The 27,768-nt window shown below is 43.1% G+C and overlaps 1 protein-coding gene across 3 annotated transcripts; it reads left to right on the plus strand.

The window, feature by feature from the left end:
* The first annotated feature begins 36 nt into the window (after positions 1 to 36).
* FKBP15 (FKBP prolyl isomerase family member 15) lies at positions 37 to 26,326 on the plus strand. 3 transcript variants are annotated; one of them, XM_082775793.1, is made up of 29 exons: positions 37 to 157; positions 601 to 710; positions 1,019 to 1,109; positions 1,730 to 1,799; positions 3,024 to 3,098; positions 4,195 to 4,293; positions 4,772 to 4,921; positions 5,917 to 5,985; positions 7,304 to 7,447; positions 7,891 to 8,036; positions 8,810 to 8,858; positions 9,580 to 9,699; positions 9,932 to 10,031; positions 10,789 to 10,892; positions 12,361 to 12,454; positions 12,965 to 13,074; positions 13,482 to 13,592; positions 14,324 to 14,418; positions 15,124 to 15,226; positions 18,906 to 19,077; positions 19,574 to 19,710; positions 20,032 to 20,187; positions 20,614 to 20,766; positions 21,140 to 21,232; positions 21,710 to 21,820; positions 22,373 to 22,480; positions 22,673 to 23,433; positions 23,902 to 23,992; positions 24,421 to 26,326. In XM_082775793.1, exons 1-29 carry the CDS (start codon positions 105 to 107, stop codon positions 24,493 to 24,495), a joined length of 3,750 nt encoding a protein of 1,249 aa, XP_082631919.1. In that variant the 5' UTR covers positions 37 to 104; the 3' UTR covers positions 24,496 to 26,326. The 3 variants fall into 3 exon arrangements, with proteins under 3 accessions (XP_082631919.1, XP_082631921.1, XP_082631920.1); XM_082775795.1 differs by having other exon boundaries at positions 20,629 to 20,766; XM_082775794.1 differs by having other exon boundaries at positions 1,022 to 1,109.
* The last annotated feature ends 1,442 nt before the right edge of the window (positions 26,327 to 27,768 follow it).

Below are 27,768 nucleotides of genomic sequence, written 5' to 3' on the forward strand. Positions count from 1 at the left end.
CCTCTGCCCCGCGCTACCGGAGCGCCCGGCCCCGCCTCAGCGCCGGCCGTAAAGCACCGCGCTGCCGCCTTTACGACACCGGCAGGGCCGCCGCCGCCATCGCCATGTTCGGGGCGGCCGAGGAGGACGACGCCGATTTCCTGGCCCCCGGCGGCGGGTGGGTGGCGGGGGGCGGCCTGAGGGGCCTGAGGCGGCTCGGGACTGCCGGGACCACCGGCACCGGGGGGCTGGGGGCGGGCGGCAGCGTGCCCGGTGCCGTTACGGTAACGTTACGGTGACCTGCTTGATGTAAAGGCAGTCCCGTTCGTTACTTTGAGGGGAATTGATTGGTTTTAGTGTTTTTTTTCGGTCCTTACTTGTCCCTTACGCTAGCTTTACAGCAAGCGAAGCGCGGCGGGGCTGCTTAGGCAGCCTCTCTGTGTGAGAGTTCTGCTTTTTCCCAACACGAAGCGGTTGCAGTGGAGCTGCCTGACGTGTGGCACCTTCCTTATGCCTGAGGGTTGGCAAGCGCTTCGTGTGTGATGTAACTCCCAACTGGTGGTGGTCCTTACCTATAAAGCCCGGTCAATCAGGTGAATTTAGTTCATTTTTTGCTTCTAGTGCCAGGTTGGCCTCTCTCTTTGGGCTGGACCAGACAGTCTCAAGCCAGGGAAATGAATTCTTCCAGTACACGGCGCCGAAGCAGCCCAAGAAGGGGCAAACAGCAGCTGGTGAGTAAGGGGAGGGGAGGGAGCTGTGCAGCCTGGGCCTTGCTGGCTGAGCGAGTCCTTGTGAGGAACAGCAGTGCAAACAGCTCGCTGAGCTGTTGGTTCATGATGCTATCTTCCTTCAGTGCTCTCTGTACGCCTGGATTACCGGTGTCCTTCAGTGATGTTGGAAAACCCTTCTTTGTTCGTTATTTTTTAATTCTCTTCTGGAGTTATGTTTCCTTGGGGGGAGGAATGTTTAATGGCATTGTCACTGGCCAGTAAATGTGGCAGCTCTGTGTCACTAAGAAAGGTTCCTTCTTGCTCTTCAGCAGGTCAGGCGGCCCAGAAGGCGTCCGTGGCCCCAGCAGCTTCAGGAGCGCCGTCAGTCTTTGTGGCCACTGCAGTTCACGCTTATCGATAGTAAGTGCAACACCGGCTTTCTGCGGTGCCTCTTAGGCTCTGTCTCTCTGGAGGCCTGGGACCTAATCATAAGGGAAGATATTTTCTGATGAGCAGGCAGAGGCATCTCATAGAGGTAGCGTTTACATCTCACAGACACACAAATCAATGAAAATTTCTGCTCAGAAAAGTTCTGTTATTGTGCTGCAGTTCAGGATTATGTGGTTAAATGAACAGCAAGTGCTCTGTCTCTGCCTTACAGAGAACTGCAGCCTGGCGTGCTGGCCTGGCATCTGTACTGTTTCTGGCCAGCTCTGTCAGATGCTTGTGTCTCATTGCTTATGGAAAACTGAGGCATGAGCATAGAATGACAACAGTAAACTTCTGTCTATGTGAGAGTGGAAAGGCTTATTTGTCCTGGATCTATGCAAAGAGCACTTTTCAACTCAAACTACACAATGTGTGTTCCTGTAGTCTGTGGGCAAGCAAGGAAGCTGTAGTTTCTTTAAACTAAGAAAGGTTGCCTAATGTTTGAATGTGGGGAAAGGGACTTGAACTCTGAAGAAGAAAAGCTTGGCAACAGTAGAGAGAAACCTGAGGCAGGGACAGTTCTGCAGCTGAATATCTCACTTGTCTTCCAGTACAAATGGGCAGTACTTGAAGCAAGGCAAGTATGGAGCAGCTGTAGTGGGGAACCATGCCACTAAAGAGGTGAGAAACGCTTCGCAGTAATATTTTTCATGCCAAGAGTACGCTGGTACAAGGCAGTGTTTCCCTGAGCCCACTGGAATGTCTTTGCTTTTGATGTTGGAGGTCTTTAGTTCCACTGCAGCTTATGCCTTTCTTCCCTCCTAGGATTATTTATGGCTCAGTTATTTACCTTGGTGACATCTTTCTTTTTTACAATTCTTCCCGCTTAAACCTAAAATGCTTCGCAGTGACTTGGGCACTGCATGTGTTTTTGGAAGTGATTTTTTTATATTTACTTGGAACCTCTTTGACAATGGGATCATAAATCTGTGCACATGGAAATTGATATGAAGCAAGACTGTTTGATAGTACAGAGATGCCTTGGTGAAGTCCTGTTATTTTGGTAGCAAAAATCTCTCTTCCCCAGTCCTTTCTTCCCAAGTATTCCTGTAAGAGAATGACACTGGAGTGTCTAGGAAAAGGATGTATTTACAGGATACATTGGATATTCTGATGCATCCTTGACATTGGTATTTATACTGCATTTCCTGTCCCCATTGTCTCACAAAGTTTCCTTTGCTTTGGCACGAGGAAAAAAAAAAATGTTTTGGTACACTACTACCTGGGACGCTGACCCGAGCAGCTTTCAGGTGTGGTGTTCATGGGGGAGTTAGGAAAGGTGGAGACAGCAGGAGGGCAAGGCAGCCTTTGTGGTACTTCAACCTGTGCAGCTGTGAGCAGGTCACTGGCAGCAGTGCTGTTGAGTAAAGAAGCCTTGCTACATGTGCAGAAAGGGAAGTAGAGCCGAACATGTCAATGCAGTGTTACCTCTGCATTCCTTAGCACTTTGAAAACTCCAACTTACTGTTACTCCATCTTTTACATTGTATTATTCCTGTACTTCATGTGTTTTTTATTGAAGGGTTAGTTTACCATCTTTTTACACTGCAACAGGGAGAAAATGTGGAGTTAATTGAAGCATCTTGCATAATGCACAAGAATTATTTTTGAACCACTTTGTTTATCTGCAGGAATAAAGCTTGCATGTTTTCAAGCATCTTTAATAGGTCTTACAACATTATGTTAAGTGCAGTGTTAAGTACTTTTGCTGTGAAGAATGATGCTACAAGCTGTATTTGGCAACACTGTAGTGCTAGGCTCAGAATATGACAAAGCACACTAGAATTGAAAACATTGACTTTGCTTTTTTTTTTTTTTTCCTGCACAATTCTTTATGGAATCCAGTACAGGATTCTCCTTTACATCAGTCAGCAGCAACAGATTGCATCTGCAAGGATCCATCCAGGCTTTGTACTCACGGTAAGATCCTGGATTAGAAAAGCATTCAGTGCTTTGTGGTGTTCAGAATCAATTTCTGTTTGGTGTGAAATGTTTTCTTAAGTCTTAGATTATAGCCTTTGAGATCAAACACCTGACTGACATAGCAAGAGGTGTCATGGTGGCAGGGAGTACTGCTCTCCTAATATGTGTTGCACAAGAGACTTACGTCTGCCTTTTGCAGAGCTCTATGGATCAGTGGATTTCCAAAGGGAAGTACAAGTGCTCTAGGAGCTGTATTAGTACCTCTAGATCACTGAAATGTTTTGAGTTATGCAGTTCTACAACAGAACAAAATTTCTCTTGCTAATAATTCATAGTTAAGTGGCTGAGAGAATACAGCTGAGCAAGCAAATGGAAATGATGGTGAGGAAGTGCTTCCTCTCTGAAACCTAATACTCAGCATTTTCCCGATGATAAGAGCAGAAATAGAACACTGTAAGCCTTAAAACGTAACTTCTTGAAGTTCTGTTTTCTTCTGGTTTTACATAAAAATGGTGTTTTGAGTTGCTGCTCTTAGCTTGTCATTAGGTAATACAGAATTTCCTGGTTGATAGGTGGAAATTCTGCTCCAAAATAGGATCCTGATTCAGAAATTTGGACTGAAATTCTACAATCTTGCTCTTTAGTGCTACGTGTGTTTTAAAAGATTAATGGGCTATGTAGTCAACTAGTGGTAAAATGAATTTTTTAGGATTAAGTACTGAGTGACTCTTCTGGTTAAATATGGAAGTCCAAATGTAATCAAAATTATGAAAAGGAGATTTCTTGCAGATAATGTCAGTGTAGTAGAGCCTAGCTTCAAAGAACCATCGCATTAAAGCTGCAGCAACTATGAAGAACGTAATATTTGCTGAAGTATTTCAGTTATAACAATTCTTCTATTATAACGAGCAAAGAAATAAGGTAAACTGTGCATTCTGAACTTGGGTGGTAATGTGGCAGGATTCTTTTACCTCTACTTAATTTCATTAGCTTTTATTTTAAGCTTCTGTTGGATGCAGTTTTTTTAATGATGTTCTATTTTAATTTAATACATCTTTCATGTATAACGTAGGACTGATTTCCTTTCCCACAGGTTCAACCCAACAATTACAGTACCTTCTATGATGATCAGAGACAAAACTGGTCAATCATGTTTGAGTCAGAAAAGGCAGCGATGGATTTCAGTAAACAGGTAACTGCTTACTCTGTGCAAGGTATGACTTGCTGCCTGCTGTTTGAACTATAGGCAAATGAAGACGTACCTCTAAGAGCACGTTACTGCTGAAAGGTGAAAAAGTTTTACTTTTCCGTTGAAGTTCAGCTTTGAGTATTTGCATAATGGTGACTGAGGCAGGTTTGTGAAGAGCCTGGCTGAGGCTCTTCATTAGCTACAGGCCTCCTGGAGACAGGGAGCCAGTTATTTCTGGTAGGTTTTCTGATCAAGTTTGCTTTAAAACCAACAGTTCTATAGAGATCTATAGAGCAGAGGGTATTTCCTTCTTACATAGCTCAGCAAAATTCAGCACAAGGGAGCATGGAACACCTCTTGAATGCAGCTATAATCTGGGCTTGATCAGTGTGGTAAGAAATGTATCAGATTTGTAATGAGTCATAGTGGAAAGTGCCTGTCTTTCAATGGCCAGAGATGCTGATAAGCCTTCCTTTCACAGGTGTGCATTGCTAAGTGCAACAGCTCCCCAGTGCTCGATTCAGTCCTCTACCAGGATCTCCTTCTTGGAGAAGGGCAGGGAGTTGAAGGAGGGGACTCTCTGGAGATAGCCTATACAGGTTGGCTGTTCCAGAACAATGGGCTTGGACAGGTAAGGATGTTTCTGCCACCTACTAATGTGTGAGTGAGTGTGATTGTCTCTGGAAGGAACCTGCCACCTCTGTCATAGTACTGGTACTTTAAAGGTTTTTTAGTCATTTATGGCACCTTTTTGAGGTCAAGTGTATTACCTGTAGAACAATAAGGGATTCCGTTACTGTTCAGGTGATTGAAATGCTTTTAACTTCATAGGTACTCTCACATTAATACTAAACAAAGCACTGACAAGAGCCAGTGAAGCTACTTATGCTCCTTTGGAAACAGCTTGATGAAGGGATAAGAAGAGGACTGTACGTCATAAAGCACGTCTGCAAATGATAAATAGTTGTAGAGGTCACAAAATCTGTGTTCTATCCTGTTCCTTTGTTAAGAAAGGCAAAAGATATACTTCCAAAAGATATATTCCAAAGCACTACCTTTTTTTTTTAACAACACTTCTGGTTTAACTGTTACTATGATTTGTAGCAAAGGGTTTTTCATTTGCATCCACCTGCAGTTGTATCTTTAGCAATTAAAAAAAGGCTTTCTGTTTTTCATCTTTGGGGTACTTTTTGTTTCTTTTTCTTGGCCTGCTTTGTAGAGATTGGCATGCTTATCTCTATAAACCCAATGGTACACATGGCAGAGCTTACTTCTAATCTCCTGTAGGAGTTGTTCAGCTACCCATGCCTGAGTTCAATGTACGAAATGTCTAGACAGTTCTGTTTGTGTAGTGTTTTAGTTGGACCAATCCTGTACTGACCATCAAGCTGGAAGCAATTTTAAAGTCAGTCTCCAGCTGTCATTCACTTCAAGAAATTGTACTGTGCAATAGACTAGAAACTCTAGCCATGCTCTGTTTTCTGTTTTGAGTTAATTTTGGAAGGTAGCAGGAAGGGAATAGTACATAAGAAATCATAGGAGTTTATGAAGTGTGTGAAGTAGTGTGCAGAATCTTTCAAGAGTTGGGAAATGCATGTGATTTTTGTTTGTTCTTCAACTCTCTAGGTGTTTGACTCAAACATTAACAAGGACAAGTTGTTGCGCCTTAAGCTGGGATCTGGAAAGGTCATCAAGGTAGAACTTCTGGAATTTCATTGTAATAAAATTGTCTCAAATTTTTTGAATTACTGAAGATCTTGATCGGGATTCTTATGTGCTCTTTTTGTTACATGTTTCATTTGGTAGGAAACACTAATGGTGATTCACTCAAAGTGTTGTGTTTTCTTAATTTGCACAGGATAGCCAGGTCTCCTTTTCAGTGGCAATGCTGGGGAGTTGTCCTGTTTTGAAAATAGGATGCTTCCCGTTTTCAAGAGCAGGTTTTTGTGTGGGGTGTGTTTGTTTTCTAGAGGTAACTTAATCAATTACTTAGAGACAAGGTCCCCTGAGACCAAAGAGGAAAAATAAGCTTGAGGGAAAGATTTAGAGTTCTCCCCACTTATTGTGCCTCAGAAGCAGAATCATAGAATATCCTGAGTTGGAAGGGACCCATAAGGATCATCAAGTTCAGCTTCTGGTTCCACACAGATCTACCCAAAAATTCAGACCATGTGACTAAGAAGGTCAAATAACAACTCTCTTAGTTTTTCAGTACTCTCTTAGTTTTTCAGTAAAATCGGGTTGTGAATTGGAGATGTTTCTGTTCAGGTTGCTTCCATCACCTGAATAATTCATATTTGACTTATAATAAGTTGTTCTTTAGAGGTGTACTATTTTTCTATTTATTTTTTTTACTATGTCTCTTGTTATTAATGTTGTCTGGCTGCAGTAGTCACCCTGTTAAATGCTGGCATCTATTTAATAATTTGCATTGCTCTGACTTCTAAATCTCCTTGCCAGTAACTGTTTTCTGTGGGTGCTTTCTAATTCTAACCATAGCAATTAGGGATTGATCTTTCAATAGCTCAGAATCCTGTTCTTTCCCTGAATTTTGAGAGAAATTGGCACTGTATGCCCTGCCAGCTACATGCAACTGCAGAATTTCTGCATGCGGTGTGTAGTTCTTTTCTCCAAGATAGTGTGATCTGTGATAGCTGCTTAAGTTATGATATGTAAAACTTGAACCAGGATTCTGGAACTGCATGGGGACCTAGAAGCCTACAGCCTTTGTGTTAGAGATTGCTGTATGTTTGATTTCATTATGAACATGTCAGAAGCTGCATCTTCATGCTTCAGTTAATATTGTAATTTGTAATAGGCCTTTACAACCCAATACAAGATACAGTTTTAATGCTGCACTATAAAACGAGTAAGATTTTACATGCAGCTATTTATATGTGTTCTGAAATCTCCTATAACTGGAGGAGTAGTCTTAATCAGTGTAATTAAAAGAAACTGTAATGTCACTAATCAAGCTGTTTGCTTTCTATTTTCTTGTCTCTGAATACTGAAGGGCTGGGAAGAAGGAATGGTGGGGATGAAGAAAGGAGGGCGACGGTATCTCATTATTCCTCCAGCCTGGGCCTATGGGACACAGGGAGTGTCTGGCCGTGTCCCTCCAGACTCTACTCTAGTTTTTGAGGTGGAGGTTAGGCGGGTGAGTGTCTCCTCTCAAGTATTTATTTTACATCTACTTTGTGGTTGTTGGGTGGCGGCGTCTGTCTGCAAGGTAGAAACCTGCTGTTGGCATGAGATGTACAGCTCAGAAACTGTTATAAACCTCAGGAAGATGCATATCTTCTTAAAATTAAAATTAAAAAAAATCAACACAGAAATCCCTCTAGGCTGTTTACTAAGACATGTCTGTTCTAACTGTTTTGAGATCTCTTCGTTGTTTTATGTGTGGGTCAATTTTTTTCAAAAATCTCAAAATTGTGAGGAATGAGAAGTTAAAGACTCATCTCTTCCACTTCCAACTCAGTTTTATGTTCTTACTTGAAGTGAATAGACTTGACAAAGGAGTAGTCATCAGAAGTCAATAAGTTGCTGAAAAACCCTTTTGGGGAGCCCAGAATAAGTCTTATTTATGTGCTTCTTAAGGTGAAGCTGGTAAAAGAAGGCTCTGGTTCAGACGGACAGAGTGTTAGTTCAAGGGATTCTCCTGTACCTTCTCCAGTACCCAATTCAGATGGCTTCTCTGCAGACACTGCTTTATTGCCTCCATCTACGATACCTCCAAAGCCTGGGTAAGCAGGAGCATGGTTAAAAACAACTTGCTGCATTAAAACATGGTAATGCTCTTAAACATCAGCAACAATGCTGTACTAACACATCTCTTGGCAAACGTGGATCCTCTATGTGCAAACTTAGTGCCATCAGTGTGGCAGAGGAGTGCTCGCTGATGAGTATTGCAGGATGGTTTCTGCTTGAATGCTGACTTTCAGACTTAGAGAAGTCAAAATGGGCACACATGAAAGATGTTATTGATCTACAGTAGAGCTGAGATATAGCATTATTAAGCTGTATAGGTACTGTTACAACAGCTTTCTCATCTCAGGTAGTAGTACAGTTGTAAGTTAGTCTTGGGTCATGGCTAACTTGTTTAACTGCGAATTTTACACTGACGCTTGTTTCTTTAATTAAATGGGCCAGTTGTCCTTTTTAGGCAATAGTTTTCAAGTTTAACTGCTTGTTGTTTTCTTGACACAAATAAGTAGTTTGTTCTCCGACTTGGATACAATTGCTTGTACAAGCATGTGGCCCTTACTGGAACTGACAATCTTTTTTCTGCAATCAGATATTCCAGAGCTGTACAACTTCCGTATAATAACAACAACTTCCTTATAATAACATTCTGAAATCTACAGGTAATGTTGCTGTGTCTTCCAAAAGTAAGATAGGAGAAATGTAAGGAAATGGTTTTGCAGGGGGAGCTGTATTTGACTTTATAAATGCAGAATAGTAGATCCTAAATTGCATCTTGGTTGATGTCTAATATTACATCTGTTTGTCTTTTCAGGGAGCCAGCTGTTCGGGCCAAGTCAAACTCAATCAGTGAACAGTTAGCAGTAAGTGTTTTATTTCCTAAATAAGTCCTACGTAGGGAAGCTTAGTTAGTTTTAATTTTGAATTCTTTATTGTTGAAGATAAAGCGAATGTCATGCAAGATATTCTCAAATGTTTGCCTTATTAGCAGCAGATTAATATCTTGTTTTTGAAGGGGTTAGCAGAACATGAATCTCAGCCCCAGTTCTGAGTCCCAGTTCCTACTCCTGCGTGCAAAGTTACTTTGCCCATGTGGATATTCACAAAGCTAGTTGTCTTATCAGATAAATGAACAAATTTAAAACTGTTAGTAAAGAGTAATTGGGACACTCAGCATGTGTTTGTTTAGCTATATGAAAATAAGATTGTGAAAGAGGTAGAAAGGACTGATTTTTCTAAATTAAGGAAGATGTTCAACATTCTTGACAGAAAACACTTTTCCACATCACTTTCTTACTATTGCTGTGTTTTCTGCAGGGATGGATTTTCTATGTAATGGCAGTAATGTCAGCCCAGAAGGAGTATATAAAGTAAGCCAGATTATCAAATCCGTAGTGTTATCTTGCATGCTTGTCAGTGATTGGGTGGAAAAAAACTTTCAAGTTGAAAGAACCAGGCTTGTATAGGTGAGCTTTAAGTGTTAAGTCAGTGCCTTTAAGTATGTAGCAGGATTAGACTTCTATTTTGTTTGGAAATACTGGGCTAAGAGGCAAAGGAAAAGTAACATTAAACATTGTCTTTCAGAATCCAAATGTAGCAAAGGCGAAGTTAATTTCTCGGATGGCTAAAATGGGACAGCCCATGCTGCCTTTCCTTGCCGGGACGGCAGGTAGTCAGCTTGACTCCAGTGACTCAGAAATAGAGGTACATTAATGACTTCAATTTGACTTCTTTTTTAATGCTTCCTATGTGACTTCCTTAAAGTAGAATCCATAGCAATTTCTATTTATACAGGGAAAGCATATTCTATTTATGTGGCAAAAAAAAATTAACAATTCCAGTATTCCTGTCTAGTTCAAATGGGTTCATTGGATAATACCTAGTCTCAAGTGATTTGTTCTTCAACATTCATTTTAATATGTAGAAATGTTTTTAGGATCCAAATACACAGAGAGGGGCACCGCAGCCAGTGGCTTCATCTTCCATGAGACCGTCACAGCCAGCTCATGCTGTACTGCCTACAGTGTCACCACAAGGTAATATGCTGGTGAGGCTGGGTTTTGTATAGAGAAATTTATCTTTGTTTCAGGCTTCAAATACAAGGCTGTTTGAGTAGAGGATTGCTGTCAGGAACTGCAGGAGGAACTGATAGATAGCTTCCAGTAAGAGTTGCTGATCCAAAGCTCCATAGGTAGACTAATTCATAAAGTATGGTACTGAAGTCCTTGGAGTGCATCTACATTGTCATCTTGTGTACACTGCTTGAGGAAGAGCAGCCACGCTGCAAAGTGTGAGCTTCCTTGTCACCCTGTCATTGTGTGTACTGGGGTGGCACTGAGATTTCTAGGACATCTGTGACTTCTGTGGATTGTAAATGAAACAGGTATAAATCACTTTCCATTAGACAGAAAAATCATTTTGTTTGAAAATGATGGAAATAATAGCAAAGAGCATTAAAAGGCTAGCAGTCCTGGTATGGACTTGACCTGCCTCTCCATGATAGGGTAGTAATGTCAGCTACTGGTCAGCTGAGCAGTCTTCAGAGTCAGCCTGAGTAACATCTTGTGTCAGTTGATTCAGAGCACCTTTGAGTGGAAAGAGTTTGTCTAAATGGAATTTGTGGTTAGGAGTGAAGTTTCTGTGAAAGACAACTCTCTTGGCTGAATTTTGATTTTTCACAACACTGCAGACAGGCTTGTGTTAAACTTTTGTCTTCTCAGTAACTTTAACCATGAGAAGGTAAATTATTTCTACCTACTTCCTGATGTCCTGGATTTCTTTGTTCCCTTTCAGTACCTCAAGCATCTGGTTCTATGCCTCCGGTATCTTCTGCTGCTTTAATACCTGCAACAATCCAACCCCAGTCAGTTCTGCCTGGAGGAGCACAGGGCTTTCAGGTACCAAAATCAAATTGAGGAGAATATTAGTGCTTCTGTCTCTTCCTAGAATTCCTTGTGCTCCTCTCCATTGCCAGGAGCAAGGATTCTGTAGCAGCATGCAAGGTTGAGAATCCCAGGCTGCTTTCTGTGACTATCTGGCATTCTCAGATTTCAGTCACATGCCTCTTAGATTTTGATTAGAAAGGCTTTTTGTATGCTGATGGCTTCTTAAAGTTGAACTAAGAATGAACTAGCCTTTTTCAATATCAGCTTTTGTAGTGACTAAAACTTCCAAGTACTTGCAGGGCAGGTGAAAACTACAGTATTGAGGTTTTCCTCAGTCATGGTCTGTTTTCCTGTGAGAGCTCACTTGCACACTTAATATGTTTGCAGGTCAATTTTCATCCAGCAAAAGAATAATCCTTTTAAATGGCTTGTGTTGCCACTGCTGCTAAGTGATGTGACCTGCTTGCTAACAAGGAAACTTCTTAGGGGCTTAACACACACTAGGTGTGTTTTTTCACAGCAGGTAGTGAAGACTTGGAACAAAGCCATTATACGAACAGTTCTATGAAGTATAAATCCAGGCTTATTAGCATACACTTTTTAGTTATTTAACCTATTTTCAGGAGGTTCTGGAAATCAAACAGTGGTCTATATCATGCAGAAGAACTACTAATTTTGAAAAGGCACAGATTGAGAAAACATTTGATAATGAATAAAAACAGTACATAAAGAAAGAAACTGGTGTGTTGCTTCGGCTTTGTTTTTCTCATGTTGAAATTGCAGAAGCTGTGGCAAGTAACAAGAAAAAAATGAACTTTTCTGAGTAAATAAAAACAAGCCATTAACAAGTCATTAAAGTGAAGCATGTAAGCTTCAGTAATTTGCATGTATGTTTTTAAACTTTATTTGAAAGTTTAACCCTGTTTTCGAATCTTAATACAACTTGTTCCAAGTTTCAAGATACTTTTTTTTGTTTTCCTGAGAGAGTAAACTGATAGGTGTTTAATGTGTTAATGAGTGAAGTACTTCTAGCATTTTTCAATCTATTTAGCTGCTTCTGATGAGCACTGAGAAGGGAAGTTGCAGTCAAATTGTGTTGCACTTCATGAGCCTTACCTAGAAGTACTCTCATGTTCAAGTTAGCACAACTTCAAAGTACCACACATCCAGTGAGCTGTCTCTGTGCCGGTCTTTGCCTGCCACAAATACAGGGTAACATGCTTTGTCTTAAGCTGCAGCGAAGACAGTAACTTACTAAGCTGTAATATGAACACATACCTAAGCCTTTAAAGAAGAGTACCTTTTGTTTTTTTTTTTCCTTTACTAAGACAGTTATGTAATTTGACTTTCTGCTCCATACTCTTTTTTTTGCTTTCCAAATATCACACTTGTTTTGGGGTTTAAAAAGACATGAAGACCTCTTAAGTATGAATGGGAAAAATATCACAATATATTCTTATCTGTTGATTTGTTCTGCAAGCCATATCCAGGAATGCCACTTGCTTACCCCCAGACTGCTACATCTGCTTCTCAGCTCCAGCCTGTAGGCCAGCTGTATCCCGCACCTTACCAAGGTATGTTTAAAAAGCACATGCTTTACAGAAGTTTTTAATACCAACAGTGAGCTCTTTATAATGGTGATCTGGGTAGCAATGGTAACATACATTTCTACTCTGTCTGTAATGCTGTACTGTTTCACAAGTCCTTATTTCCCCTTCATTGGTACAAAAAATACTTTCCAGTAAATGCACTTTCTTAGCTTAAGGAACTTTGAGCAGTGTGAAAGGGGAGGCAATATCTAGGTGTATTCCCAAGCTTATATGTTATTAAAGGTGTTTTATAGCTGATGCTTACAGTTGTTATTTTTACAGTTATATTCACAACTGTTTAGTTTCTAATAACTATCTAGAAAAGCTAGGCTGACAGGGGTAGTGGGGAGGGCAGTTTCGTTGTGCAGTGAGGAAAGTAGTGGTCATCCTATCTGATAAGCTGCAAACTGCTAAACATTGCTTTTGGTACACACATGTATATATGCAGACACTCTGCCCTTGTGACTGCAGTTCTCTCTCTCCTTTCCATTCAAGCACCTGGGGATGTTACTTCCTTTTTGATGACAGAAGCTCGGCAACATAACACTGAAATCCGAATGGCTGTTAGCAAAGTCGTAGATAAAATGGATCATCTGGCTGCAAAGGTAGTGTGTGGCATAGACAGACTTGTTTACAAGTTGCTGCAATTTGCTCTCCAAATGTAGTCTGGGGAGTTGACTCTATTTAAATGCCTACATTAAGCTTGTAAGCATGTCCTAACTTAATGAAAATTCCAGTATCCAGTATTATCAAACCTTGAAGTGGTAGCAATTCAGCTACTATGCAAAGTTAATGCTAGCTTTGGGGAAGGTGTTTTGCTTATTTCCTTAAATGTCATATGTACTTTGTTTGGAGAGCTTCAATGCCCTTCAGGAGATGTCACAGTTGATGTCATAGCATGTGCCCTAGAGCTCATCAGACAGAAAGGTGAAATGATTTGGTGAAATGGCAGATGTCTGACTCTTACCTGCATCCATAAATTCATTTCATCTGGCTTGATTTATCCCTACAGGTGGAGGAGTTGAAGAAACAAAATGCTGGTAACACCTCACTACTGCCTGGTATTTCCTCTGTTACTATGGAAGCCTCTATGATCATGAGCAACATCCAACGCATAATCCAGGTAAGCGTAGGCAGCCTTACTTGACTATTTACTCTATGAACTGGAGCCTACAGTATTATTCCTAATGAGGATACCTGTACTGGTTTGGCCCAAATGTACATCCATCCATGTATTCTATTTGTGTGGCCAAAAACAACTGGTTAGGGAAAAGCATGTGCTATACACCAATTTCCATCACAGCACATGTGTGCACACAAACATATGTGCTACTCTGGCCTTCCAACAGTTTGTTTGGGGACTCCAGGAGCCAGAGGTGATATGTTTGTATTTAATAGCCCTTGACAGAGTTCAAGTGAAAGAAACTCAGTCTCTTTTTAAACTGGTATGTATTTAACCCAGCATGTCTTGCAGAAGGGAATTTCACAGAGGAAATACAGTGTTGCAAGAACCATCTACTTCTATTCCTTGCTACTCTGCTTCATAGTGTTTCTAGGCAGCAGCTTTACAGTACTTTTTTTTCTTGAGGGTGAAAAAGTCAACCAGATGCAATATTACCAAGTACATGGTTTGGCAATCACTGTCCTGTTCCAGGATTCCTGCTGAATTCCTGCATGGTGTCTTTCTGTGATGGCCTGCAATTGCCACAGGAGGTGATAAGCCTCACCACTGTATTCCATTTGTACAGGATAAAGATTTAGGCAGTGTTGCAGGGAAGTCTGAATGAAGTTTAATATTCATGTTAAGTATGAATATTCAAGAAAGTTGAATATTCATGTTAAGCTGTACTTTAGGAGAATGAGAGACTGAAGCAAGAGATATTTGAGAAGAGCAGTCGGATTGAGGAGCAGAATGAGAAGATCAGCGAGCTGATTGAGCGAAATCAGAGGTAAGGAGCGAAAGGATATGGTGTGTCTGCATTTACAAAGGGTATCTATGGTGTGTCTGCATTTACAAAGGGTATCTAGCTTACATGCACTTAGGCATAACTGGGGGGTGTCCTTTCTCTAGGATGGAGATGTTCCTTTTTTTTTTTTTGTACTGATATGTTATTTTTAGCCCTCTGTCCTTGCAGGGTGTATCTCTTGCGGGGTGTATCTCCAAAGTTAGGATTTACAGTAAATGTGAATATGTAAGAGGGAAAGATCTTGAGCCGTCATCTATGAGTGTGCTTTCTCTGCTTCTAGGAGATACTTTGCTTTTGCTAGCCTTTTAGTAAAACGGAAAGAGCCGTACAGGAAGCTGTGTTCTAAGTTCCAGTGTTATATTCCATTAAGTTTAAGAAGGGGAATAACTTCTTCAAGGAAATAGCAGCAGCCAGTGGTTACCAGATTTTCAAAAATCCTGACTGTATGGTAGGAACATTAGGCTAGTATCAGAAGTGGAGCACATATCTGAACAGATACAATCTGGGCTGAAAGCCAGGCACACCCATTCCACTTTAAGATAACTTCTTGGTGCAGGACGTCGTGCAGAATCATCTGGGACTTCTCATTAATGAAACCTGATTTGAAGTACTGCCTTTTGTCTGATCACCTTTTGCTCCATGTCACTTATTTACATAAATGCTCATTCCATCTACAACTGTTCACAGATACGTCGAACAAAGTAACTTGCTAATGGAGCAGAGGAACCACTCACTGCAAACAACAAATGAAAACACACAGGCAAGAGTCTTGCATGCAGAGCAAGAGAAGGTAAAACCATGGTGACAGCATAGATTTCTGTCAGCAGCCAGGAAGGGGGCTTGTTGTTGCAGTAAAACCTGCTGAAATCTCTTTAGTCAAGTCATATCTTCTGCAAGGCCACTGCAGTTCTCAAATGATGTTTTGAAAAAAAATTGTCATGTTCTAATGGCTTTCATGATAAAAGCAGCACAGAGCACTTAGATCTTTGTGCTTTTACAGCTTAAGTATTCTTAGTTTAAGAACAGTGTCTCTTAATTTCATAGGTAGATGGCCAACATGTTGAGATATTGTGTGTGCTGTGGGGCTTTGGCTGAAAATGCACATCACTTTTTTAGTTGTGCTGAGTTTCTAAGGGTTTATTCTTCTATTTAACTGGCATAAAGATTGAGCGTAGCTATAAGAAAAATTTCCTACTAGGGCTTTGGTCCAAGCACTGGACCTTTCCTCTTTATATACACTGATTCGAATGAGTCTAATGAGACAAGAAAACTAAATTCCTGTTTATGCTAGATGGTGATATTTGGAGATGTAAAAGAGCACCCTACTTCTGTTCAGGTGAAGTTCTGGCTTAGGATGTGATCATTTTCCAAATAATTCTGTAGAGTTGACTAAATAAGGTATTTTTTGTGTTCTTATGCTAGTGTGGTCCTTTGGGAGGTCCTCTGGGGACCAGGAGTTGGACTTGATGATCCTCATGGGTCCCTTCCAACTCTGATAGTCCATGATTCCAAGATTCTATGATTCTATAGCAATCAAAAAATACTGTCTTTAGCATAAAGTATTGTGTTTTTGAGTAAGAGGCTACTGAGAGAGCTTCTTAAACCAGTTAAATCAACTTTTTATTCTGTGAAGTGCACTCATAACAGCCTAACCCTGGTATTCCACCTCTTACTTCTGTAATTGCATGGTGTCTTCTATGCTTTCTCTAGCAGTTTAAAATTATACTAGGCTGAGCTGTGCATCTCTCCAGTACAAATATAAATAAATGTTTGCTCTGCATGAGAACCATGACTTGGTGCATGGAAACAGCTGTTTCCAAAAGTGTGCTAACAAGTCTGTCTGTAAGGTAAAAATAAGTAATATATGGCTGATGCACATCTGCTGATATGAGCAGGTGAAGGTTGACTGTATTTTTCTACTGAGAGCCCAGGTTGAACACCTATAACTGGGAGTGTAAGAGATTCTAACCAAGTCAGACTGAAACAATAAATAAAATTCTTTTCTGTAAATGAGTATCACATCCTGCTTGCATTAAAAGTAACTTGGGGAGAGAATGCCTTCTAGAAGTATAAGATAAAATCTTCAGGAATCTTTTGGACATCACCTGCAGTGACTGAGCAGTCCACTGTCTAGGTGACAATACTATTACATGAATAGACTTCAGACTAGACTAGACAAGCTATGACTTGCACTAGAGAAACTTCCCTAGCTCTGAGGGAGGATTGACTGTAAATCTGAAGCCTGGTGCTCCTTCCTCTTTCTTTTATCTAACATAATGTGTTCTGTGACTGCTGCTATGGACAGTTCCACAAGTATTTTTTGGTAAGAGAAACAAGGAAGAGAATTTCAAACTGTTTTATCTGTGCTTTATGTAAAAATTTGGAACTTGCCATTTATTTCACAATAGAGGCCAGGCATCTGTAGACAGGGTCTCTGTGAAGAAGTACTAGTAACTTGCTGCTTTGGGGATATAGTTCTTTGACCCTGTCGGAGCATGTCACAGCTTTCAATTTAGGCTTATGTTCCGTAACGATTGGTAGTGCTCCACACTCTCTACTGCAACAAAATGGTAGTCACATGCAGGACCTGCTGACTGCCAGTCTGCTGACTGCTCCTCTAATCCACGTGGTGTGTGATGTATCTGTAAGGATCTCTTTAGATTCCTTCTTTTAAGTCAGGCTTTTCTACCTCTAAGTTTTTACAGTCCTTGGAAAAAATTAAGTGCTTCTCTGGCATGTATCAGGCTCCTGTAATGAAGCATTTAGCTTTTCTGATGATGATGATGAATGTCTCTGCCTTTCAAGTTGTGTTCTTAACTCTTCCTGTTTCCTGTCACTGCTTTCTCTTCCTAGCACATGCTGCCAGTGGATCGGGGCTGGGACCAGGTGAGGCAGTGTCTGCTGACTGTGTAGATGATAGCTAATTGTGCCCTAGATAGTGCCAGCCCAGCTTCCTCTTGAACTGGCTAGAAGAATTGCCTCAGATCTTAAATTAGCACAGATCTTTCACTTGGAGAAAGGCCTTATAGCTGGCAGCGTAGCCACTGGCCCCCTCTTTCTTGGGGAGCCCTTTTGAAGAATGTTGTCACGTTGCTGCTCATTTCACCTCCCCCGTGGGAGAAATAGGATGTGATCATATCAGATCAGGTATGGATCACATAATATTTTCACTACTTGAAAGTTGGAGGCTGGAGCTGAGCTAGTATAGACATGAAGTGTTCACTGCAGAAACGTAGGTCTAATAATAGTTTCTGGCATAGAATTTCCTCTTTACTTTTCTTTGTGTGTCCTTAAAGACATTAGCAAGTGTTAAAATAACCTTTAGATATGCTGTGGGGTTTTATTGTTTTTAGCATGCTAGAAGTCAATATCCTGAACTGTGATGAGAAGTTTATGGAAACATAAGAAGAAAGCAGATCTGTCTTTAGACAGTCTCTGTCAAAGTGTTTCTTAAAAATTAATGGTGTAGAATCCCAGCTCTCGAAGTCAGCACGTATTCATCTTTGCCATGTTTGGAAACATTTTGCTTATGGCTCTTCTCTGCCAGAAGGTGGTGGTCATAGTCTTTAGTTCTCTCATGGAGATGTCTGAGAGAAACTCCATTTCATGAGAACTTACTGGCTTTAAAAACCATGAAAGCCTGTTAGGAACTCAAATGTAAGCATAGATATACAATCTGTTCAGGTGTTCCCTGCAGCAAGTGAGATTTTCTGACAGATGTAGTTCTGTCTCTGCAGAGCATCCTCTGAATCTTCTGTGTCCTACACAACAAGAATGGGAACATAAGTTTTGTGTCTGTCTTGATGACTTGAGCCTCTCCTAACATGTTGCTTGCAAGTAGTCTAACAAGCTCTATCATTACCTGGTTTTCCATGAGTCACTGACTTTGAGCAATACTAAATTTAAACAGGTTAACAAATTACTGTGAGAACCATGCTCCAAAATGGCAGCATTACACATGCAGGTACCTCAAGGTGACTACATGCTGTGTGCTTGGGAGAGAAGGTGCTTATTTAGCTGGAACAAGCCTATGTTGTGGGGCTTTTCAATGATTTGTAAGCTTATTGAGAATAATTAGATCTTACAGTCCAGGCTTTTACGTGAGTAGATACTGTCATAGAATGACAGCTCTGAACAGAGCCACCAGCACTGGTACTACTCTTAAAAATATGCTTAAGCTTTCCTGGGAAAACTCCCTGATGTAGTATGATGAGGTTGATGGTGGCCTAATGTAACTCTCTAGTTAGTCTGGACAGGTTACAGCTGAATGACTCTCGGTAACATGGTTAAAGGTTGTTAGTGCCTCCTCAACAGGGAAGTATCTTCTAGGTGCTGGATCCCATCGCTTGCCCTGAGAAGGTCTTCTGTACTTTCACAGTTCTTCCTGTGAGAACAGTTCTGGTGCCTTCTCATGCTTTTGTACCCTGTTATTTTCCTTCTTTCCCCTCTTTCTATGCTCTGTGATACAGGCCAAAGTTGCGGAGGAGTTAGCAGCTGCCACAGCACAGGTTTCCCAACTGCAACTGGAGCTGACTGCCCACAAAAAGAAGGAAATGGACCTGCGGAAACAGCTCTCTGCTGCACTGCAGGATGCAGAGCGACATGAGACGCAACTCAACAAACTGCAAGCACAGTTAGCAGGTAAGACTTGTGCTTGTTCTGTGAGAGCTCCTTAATGTCATTCTTCTTCCACTTCCGTAAGTTATACGGTTCTTTCTTCTGAGATGTTTATTCCTGCATTCCCTAGGATCAGTCACAAGGGTATCAAAGAATATACATGCACTGAAATGTCTGAAGGGTAGGTGCATCATTGCTGCTGCTAACAGGACAGTGAGTTGAATTGATGACGAAGTCAGTGTGTTGCAGGGGTGTCTTTTGTAGAAGCAGGCTCTTGGCCTTGGTGTCTTAACATCTTAGTCTTAGAGGAGCTAAATTTTCTATTGGTTTAAAAAGTTCAGATGCAGGCTGAGGCACAAACAGCCCCATTTCACAGAAGAAGCTCCTAATAAATTCAGGTTCCTGCTGCAGATAGAATCCATACATTTTCTCATTGTGCAAGAGAAGCACTGTTCATTTCAGTCAGCCTTAATCTGAAACATGTAGTGCTGAAACCCACGGTAAAGCATGTTTTTTGCAGAGCTCCAAGAAGCCTCTGAGGACACTCAGACTAGGTTCAAAGCTGAGAAGCAGAGCCGTAAACACCTGGACATGAAGATTACTGCACTGGAAGAAGAGCTGGCAGACCTAAAAGTAGAAAAGGAGACTCTTGAAAGGGTATGTCCTGTGCCAGCCTCACAGAGAGGCTCACAATTTCAGCTTTATACTTAGAAAAATAAAACACACAACTTGATCGTGCTTGTAAATGTGTAGGTTAAGTGAATCATCTGCAGGCAAGGATCCCCTGTGCTGGTGGATCCTCTGTCGTGTTTACGTGACCTTTTTGTGTACTTACCTGATAGTATGGTAACCTTCCTATCTATAAAATACATTTCAGCTTTGTTTTGATTCTGTTCTCAAACAAGCTCTTTATGCAAAAAGAAGAGAAGCTACTTTTGTGTGGTCTGGCCTATGCTCGAGTCCTCTTCTATATTGCAGAATCTTGCTGAGAGGAAGAAGAAATCCCTTTCAGAGAGAGCTCAAGCAGAGGAAGAGATGGAAGAAATACGCAGGTCATATCAGCAGGAACTGGACAAGCTTCGACAGTTGCTGAAAAAGGCGAGGACTTCAACTGACCAGGCGGCAGCAGAGCAGGTGAGTTGTGGGAGCTTCTCTGGGGGGTGTCTAGAAAACTTGAAGGAATCTACAGGTAGAAAACAGTCATGAAAACTGCTTGGGTAGTGAAAGAATGAAAACATTAGCCACTTGCTTTTAAAGGTGAACTTTAACATAGGGTTCACTTTTTTTGTCTTTCTGAAATGTCCTTGGTGTTTGACGCTACTTCTTACTCCAGGATTTACACTGTCTCCCTAAGGAAATGCATGATTTGAGTAGGCTGCTGGGTCCCAGTCATTCTCTGACTCAAGCTGTGGATGGCTGCTGCCTTTGTGTAGGCATTGAAGCCTACAGCAGAAGATGTTGTTTTCCCACCTCTTGTTGGGGCCCTAAGCTTTCAGCCAGTTGTTATGCAAATACTGATGAAGTGTGATTGTTTCTAATGATCTGTTATGTGATGGGCAGCTATCGCTCGTACAGGCAGAGCTGGAATCCCAGTGGGAAGCCAAATGTGAACGTATGTTGGCCTCAGCCAAGGAGCAGCACACCAGGCAGTACCAGGAGGTGTGTGAGCAGAGAGACTCCCTGCAGCAGCAGGTGTCCCAGCTGGAAGAGAAGGTAAAGGGCTGTTCTTTACTGCTGGAATACAATGCTGAATAACCAGTGACTGTAACCAAGTCCTCTGCCACCTGATTGTGGCTTGACTTCTAACTTTTTGACTGCTTGCAGAATTTGATCTAATCCACAGGATGTGTCCAGACTTGCATCTGTTACACTGGGTTACACTGGGTGGGTGGGTGAGCTGGCTGTTGCAACCCTTGAGTGAGCTAGGGCTGAGATGTCAATGCTGACAAACTAAAGCAACACCTGTAGTCTCTTCTGCTTGTCTATACAGTTATATTTCTGCTCAAAAACAATTATTGAAATAGTCTTGAATTTGGTGATACTGAAAAGGGCTGTAAACTGATAGGCTCTAGTTCTTGTCTTTCAGCTTGGGGCTCTAAAACATTTGAAAAAAGCAGAGGAGCAAAAATTGTCCGACCTTCAGCAACGCTTAGAACAACTGGAGCCTATCAAAGAGAAGGTAAAGGGGATAACATAGGAGCTGACTGCAAATTGTAGTGCAGTAATGATTAGCCTCAGGCCATGTGTCCTAAATAACAAGAACACAAGTTCAGGAATACGAGAGGGAAGGAAAATCTCTGCATTGCTTCTAGCAAATCAGAACAGGCCAAGTGATGAGACCTAGCCCTTCTTTCACTGGCATCTTAATACCAAGAACGGGCACAGCATTATTAGGTGAACTGGAAGAGTTAATTACATGGCTGGTTGTGTGTCTCCAAGGATTTGGCTGTGTCTGTCTGTGCATGGCTATATTTGGATTTCTTTATTTTGGTGGTGTTACTTTCAGTAAAGTCTTCTGCAACTCTATAAAAGCCCTGCTTTTGAGTCTACACTCAGCAATTTGCCCCTCACTTTAAAAAAAAAAAAAAAAAAGTCTACCAGGTTTACCACTGAATTTCATTATGAAGCTGTTCTGACTTTTGTTTCTCTTTGGCAGTATTCAGCCTTGCAGTCTGATGCAGCAGTACTGAAGGCTCGCTATGAAGAACACATCCAAGAGCTGGAGAAGGATCAGGACAGATCTTCCCCTGCAGACTTCACAGAAGAAGTGAGTTTGACTATATAAAATTTCTCTTTACTGAACAATCTATTCTATTTACACCCAAATTATTTCTCTTTGAGCAGAGATGAGAAGAAAAAACAGATAAAAACAGATTTAAAAAAAAAAAAAACAGCCTTACTATTTTCTCCATTAAAAAAGCACCCTGGCTATGGTAATAGGGTCCATAGAGGAGCAAAGGACGCTATCTTCCTGATGACCACTGTTGCTTTTTTAGTTTAAAACCTTAAATCTTAAGTTTAGATTGAAAATTTGAAGTAATAAGTTGAAGTAGTAAGGGAGAAGTGTCTGCCTTGGGTTTGTACAACCTGCCTCCATTTTGGAGGAATGGGTTTGCTGTGTAGGTAACGGTTCTGAATTAAATGACATGATGCATTCTGTTTTGCTGCTGGAATTCCTGATTTGAAAAGTAGTGGATTGTTTGAAACAACGTGTGTTTGCTTGCATTTATTGCTCTTCTGCCTGGAGAAGTATCTGTTCTTGAATCCAGTACTTCACATGTTAGTGAATTGTATCTCTTTCCCTCTTTCTCTTTTCCAGGTAAAGAAAATAATGAATGGGGTATTTCAGTCTCTTCGGGGTGAATTTGAACTGGAAGAGACATACAGTGGCAGGACAGTTCTGGGTGTTGTCATGAACACTATTAAGGTACGACAGCAATAAGAGATATGAGGTGGTAAATGTGAGAAATTAAGGCTTTGGCTAAAACAAAGTGTTGTGAATCTGAAATAGCTAAAGCAGAAGTTTGTGAGTGGCAAAGCAGCCTAGCAGTAGAACATACAGGGATCTGTGATGCCTTGTCTAGTGTATAACCTATACTCTTCCTATTCGATTTCTTAGACTGTAACACTGCAGCTACTCAACAAACAGCAGGAGAAATCAGAGCGTGACAGTAAAACAGAAGAACCTGGAGCAGGGAGGCTGGAGGGATCTCTTGGAGCAAAGAAAGACCACGAAGAGTCTGCACAGCGCAGCCCTGCACAGGGTGCTGCTTGCCCAGCTCGTCCTGGAGAAGTGAGCACAGGCTCCCCAGCGTGTGACCAGAAAGGTGAATCTGCACCTCTGGTTGCCAGGGCCAGGATGCTTGAAGAGGAGCAGACAGCACAGAGCAACGGGGTGTCAGAAGAGGAGGAGGTCCCTCAGGAGTCTCTCTCTCCCAGAGCAGAGTCCTGCTTAAATCCTGATAAGCAGCCTGAGCTTGCAGAACAACCTGTTCCCAAGGTGGATGAGGACTTTGTCCTATCTGGGCAGAGGCAGGAGAGCAGCCCCATCAAGAAAGCGGAGACTGAACTCAGTCCCTCCACAGTATCTTTGCAGGCAGAAGTTGCAGAGCCTTCTGTTCTAGAAACTAGGTCTGGAGAAGTGGCTGTGGCTGTGCTTCCAGAGGAGCCATCTGCAGAGCAGAAGGCAGAGGAGCCTGTGGGAGGCTTAGAGCCCCCTCCCTTAAGTAGTGAAGGAGGAAACTGCACAGACCTGTCAGATGGAGCTAGTTCTGACCAGGAGCCTGCTTCAGTATCCACAGCAGAGAAAAGCTCAGCTGTCGTCAGAGAAATCCCACGAGAGCAGGAACTGGGCTCCAGCCCCAGGCAAAAAGATTCCAGGTAAGGTATGACTGCAGGGGTCACCACAGTCCTGTCTTCCTGCTGATCAGCTTGGACTGGTGTGGTAGCACCGAGGGAGGGCTTCAGCCCCAGTGCATGTGTGCAGGGCCGGAGTGCCATCACGGTGCTAGTCCTGGGAGGCACAACCGGCTGCTGGCAGAGCGCAGGCTGTCCGGGGCACACTCTGTGGGGGCAGTTGCAGAAGCAGCTGGGTGGAGGTGGTGTTGCCATCGTCCCTTGTGAATGATTCCCAGCTGAGTGCAGGGGGTGTGCTGTTCCTCTGGGATCTGCTACAGATGGCTGCCAGGTCCCGTTACTGAACTGTCCTGCACTGGCAAATAGCACGTGCCTCAAAACACTAAGCGGTTTGGGTGACGAGGCTTTTAGGTCATTCTTAATAGAACATATAAAAGGAAGCTAACATGCCATAGTCTGCAAGTAAACTGTTCTTTCTTTGTCTTCTTCTAGCCTCTTTGAGGATGACAACTTCTTTAAAACAACATCTCATAAACCACTGAAGCCTCAAGTTCCCTCTGAAGAGGAGGATGAGGAGGAAGTGGTATGTATTTGTCCTTCCACTCCACTAAACTAAGGATTTTTCATGGAAAATTTCTGTGGCAGTGGGTGCTCACTGGCTCCTGCCTGCTGAGCTTGGAGCTTCGATGCATTCTCTGTATACATTTTCAGTGTCTGGATTTGTTTCTTGCTAAGCTTGGAGGAGTTGCATGGGCTGAGGCAGTGACAACAAACTCCTGCTGGCATGACATTAGGACATTTTCACAGGTTAACTGAAGGGTTTTTAGTCTTCCTCTCTCCTATCCCTTTAGGCTATAGGCATCTCCTGGAAGATTAAGCCATCATGTGAGAAATACAAAAAAAAACATAACGAGGCCCCATAAAGTTGAGATCTCATAGCCAGAGGTGCATAGCAATTACTAGTTACTGGGAAGCTGTTACTGACAAATTTCTCCCTGTTTTGACTTCCAGAGCATGAAGGGGCGCCCCCCTCCTGCTCCGCTCTTTGCTGATGATGACGATGATGATCTGGACTGGCTGGGATGAAGAACTGGCTGGTGAGCCTGCGTGCCCTCTCCTTTGGGCATGGCCTCTTCCTGTGCACTTAGCACTTAACAAGCTGCGGATGTGGGACAGTTGTGAACAACCAGGGACTTCCCAGGCTATTGTACTGCAAGCTGACAGGGCCTGAGAGCAAGTGTCTCTGGTTTGCACTCTTGGGCACTCAGACCCTTTGTTCTGACCTGACAGACATGTGCAGAGCGTGCAACAAGCTGCAGGAGCTGACCAGTCTCGCTGCATGTTTGTATTGCTGTCCTACTTCTGTGAACCGTTGATTCATTAATCTGAAACGTTATGCAAATATGAACCATGTAAAGTGCTTCAGAAGAACGAGTTTGGCAGGACCCTGCAGTAGGTAACTATTTTCATAAAAGTCAGACTAAAATCTCTCCTTCCCCAGTGATGATCTTGGAATATTCCTGTTAACCCCCAGTGTTAGGCTCTACGCCTCTGCACCACCTCATCTCCTTAGGCTTAGCAGAGTGCGGTGGGAGATCCAGCTGAGATGCAGGCAAATGCTTCCTGGAGGCTGAAGGCTCTGCACAGGCAGCTTCTGGAAACTCCAGGGGCTGCCAGGTTCATGTCAGTGCTGTTGTATGTTCAGAGCTGCAGCACACATGGGTAGAGGCGCCCTTTAGTGGTACTGGAGGTCAGGCTCTGTTGGGCCAATGCTCCAAGCCCACAGGTAGCACCTGGTAATTGCTGTTGTGAGGAGCCAAATCCCCAGCTGTGGCTTACAGAGGAGCTTGAGGCTCAGCAAAGCCTCATGAAAGTGATTCAGTGCGCAGCCTGTGCGGACAGCTCATCTCTTCTCTGTTTGCATGCAGAGGTGAGGTTTTTTCTGCTGGGTTTTCTCAGCACTGCCAGAGAAAGCAGCAATGCAGATGTGTAATGTGCTCTTCTCCAGAGAAGAAAGAGCTACTGTAGGCAGCCAAACCCCTCTCCTGTGCCTTTTTCTCTGTCGCTGCTTCAGGTGTGATGGACATAGCACAAGTTAACCTGATGGTGGTTGGATGTGTATAAACCAGCCTGACCTGGGCTCTGCTGTGCAGCCAGGGGTTGGGGTGTAAATTCCTGTAACTTCTGTCTAGGTGAAGCTAGAGGGGAGAGCAGTGAGGACAGATAGCTGGGCAGCCAAGTTGGATTTCTCACAGCACTTCTATTTCTAGGCTCACTAGCACTTGATGAAACTTAGAAGCAGTTCATACAGTGTCTCTAAAACGAATAGCACCACCACCCTCTTCCATTAACAAAAACGGAAGTTTTTAAAATAATTCTGCCAACATTTAGCTTCCACAATTTTCTCATCCTCTCCAAAGCGAGTTTGATCTATGCCCTCTTAAATGCCACTTTCTTGGGGAAAAACAGTAAAAGTACTGGGTGTTCTTGTGTGTTAGTGTAGCAGTCTGTTAGGTCCCCGTCCCTACTTTGCCCTCTGTGTATGGCAAATGGCCAAGCTCAGAGCCCAAAGCCTGTGAGACAGCCAGCCATGGGGCCACTTGTGTCACAGGGTGAACTTAGCTTGAGTTTCCTTAAAAGCTGCTCCAATAATCAAAGAACAAGTAATTATTCAGTGCTGAACAGTGACAGGGTGTGAAACCCTGACCTCCTGGGGCTCTGTCCATTCTGGGGCTTCCCCCTTCTGGGGCTCCCTTTCCATGTGCAGATCTGAGCATAAACACTCTTTGGGGCTGTGTTCTAGTACAGGTCCTGACTAATAATAACACATTCCACTTCTTGTTTCCTGATACATACAGATAGACAACCTGAAGGGTTTGCATTTCACTTCTTGAAAAATAAAGTGCAATTAAACCTGTATCTTCTGTTTGTATGGACTTTACTCAGCATGTGTCTATCTGTATACACTTGAATACAGACTTACATTAGATTCAGACTTGGTCTAGAACCTCTTCCTCTGGGACCATTCTTACTGTTAAACCCCTCTCAGGGGAGACAAGAGGAGTTTCCTTCATCCTCTGGCTTCAGTTCCTCAGGGGCTGCAGCTCCTCAGCATGTCACATTGTAGGGACTGGGGTGCAGAAACTAAGGCTTAAAGCAGGTACAAGTGTTTCTCTGTGTTGGCAATTTGCTACGCCTTTACCTATGCCTATCACTTTACCATTATTTTTTTTTCTGCTGAAGTCTTAGCACCTTCTTATTTGTCCTCTGTGCCTTCCTCTAGCACAAGGTGCTGGGGGAGTAAATGTGAGAAGCCTCTGGGCTCCCTGTAGGGGCAGCAGGGTCTTGGATCTCCTGCCCAGTCCTAGGCTGGGGCCAGATACCTTTAAGAGGGACGTGGAAGGGCCGGGTTTGGCTTCTGGGTCCTGACCTGACCTGTGGCCAGAGGTGCATGTCCCAGGGAGGGTGAATGAGAGCAGAGGGACAGGATGGGCTCCAGTCCTTGGTGACCCTGGGGGCAGGCGGGGACACCCCTCTCCCTGCCTGGGCTCTGCTCATCACCCCCAGTCCTTGCTTCTGGGAGTGGGACAGCAGCTGAACACCCTTAGTGCAAAGACAGGTGGAAAAATGACTGGAGACCGCTCTGGACCAACCTTCGGTACATCTTTAATGTCTCATCTCTCCTGGGCAGTGCCCTTCCCCAGGTGCCACCTCTCTCTGCGTGCACCTGCACCAACCAGGCTTTGTGGCTCCGCTCTGTGCACCGTGGGAAGTTGCTGTTAACAACATTTTACCAACAGAAAACAACGCAGGACCTTTCCCCTCCCCTCACATAGTGTCCTCAAGTCCTGACAGGATTGATGGCAGCTGGCTCTGACAGCTGGAGTACACCAAGGTATCCACCAGATGCCCATGGATCATCCTCACCGCATGGCAGAGCACAAACATGAAGCCCCCCATGGGGACGCCTGCCCACAGGCAGCAGCGGGGCCGTGGGCCCTCCCTCAGGTCCCCGCTGTGGATGCAGCCGGCGTTTTCCAGTCCTGGGGCGACTCCTGCCAAGCTGTGACCAGCATGTCCAGAGGCTCCAGGAGAGTCGTAAGCACAACGCAAGCTTGGCCAGACCCCAGGGGGTGAAGGCAAGCTCTGAAATAAGTTAATTTTTAAAGAGGCTGATGCCTTGGGGCCCACGTTGGTGCTGCTACTGGCCACGGCTGAGTGCGCTGCAGCCCCCTGCAGCCCCCAGGCAGCTGGGCTGGATCCTGGGGTAAGCTGAGCCCGTCCTCTGTCCTCCCCCTGCCTGTCTCACTGGGATCCAAAGCACACAATGGGGCTGAGCCTGAAGCCCCTGACCCACCT

Source organism: Aythya marila, assembly GCF_965140915.1.
Source record: "Aythya marila genome assembly, chromosome: 19".
In the NCBI taxonomy this organism is placed as follows: Eukaryota; Metazoa; Chordata; class Aves; order Anseriformes; family Anatidae; genus Aythya; species Aythya marila.

Coding starts and splice junctions, on each gene's coding strand:
- FKBP15 (XM_082775793.1), top strand. CDS start 105: ATGTTCGGGGCGGCCGAGGAGGACGACGCCGATTTCCTGGCCCCCGGC. Junction 10,032..10,788: donor GCCTACAGTGTCACCACAAG/GTAATATGCTGG, acceptor GTTCCCTTTCAG/TACCTCAAGCATCTGGTTCT. Junction 13,075..13,481: donor TGGATCATCTGGCTGCAAAG/GTAGTGTGTGGC, acceptor TTATCCCTACAG/GTGGAGGAGTTGAAGAAACA.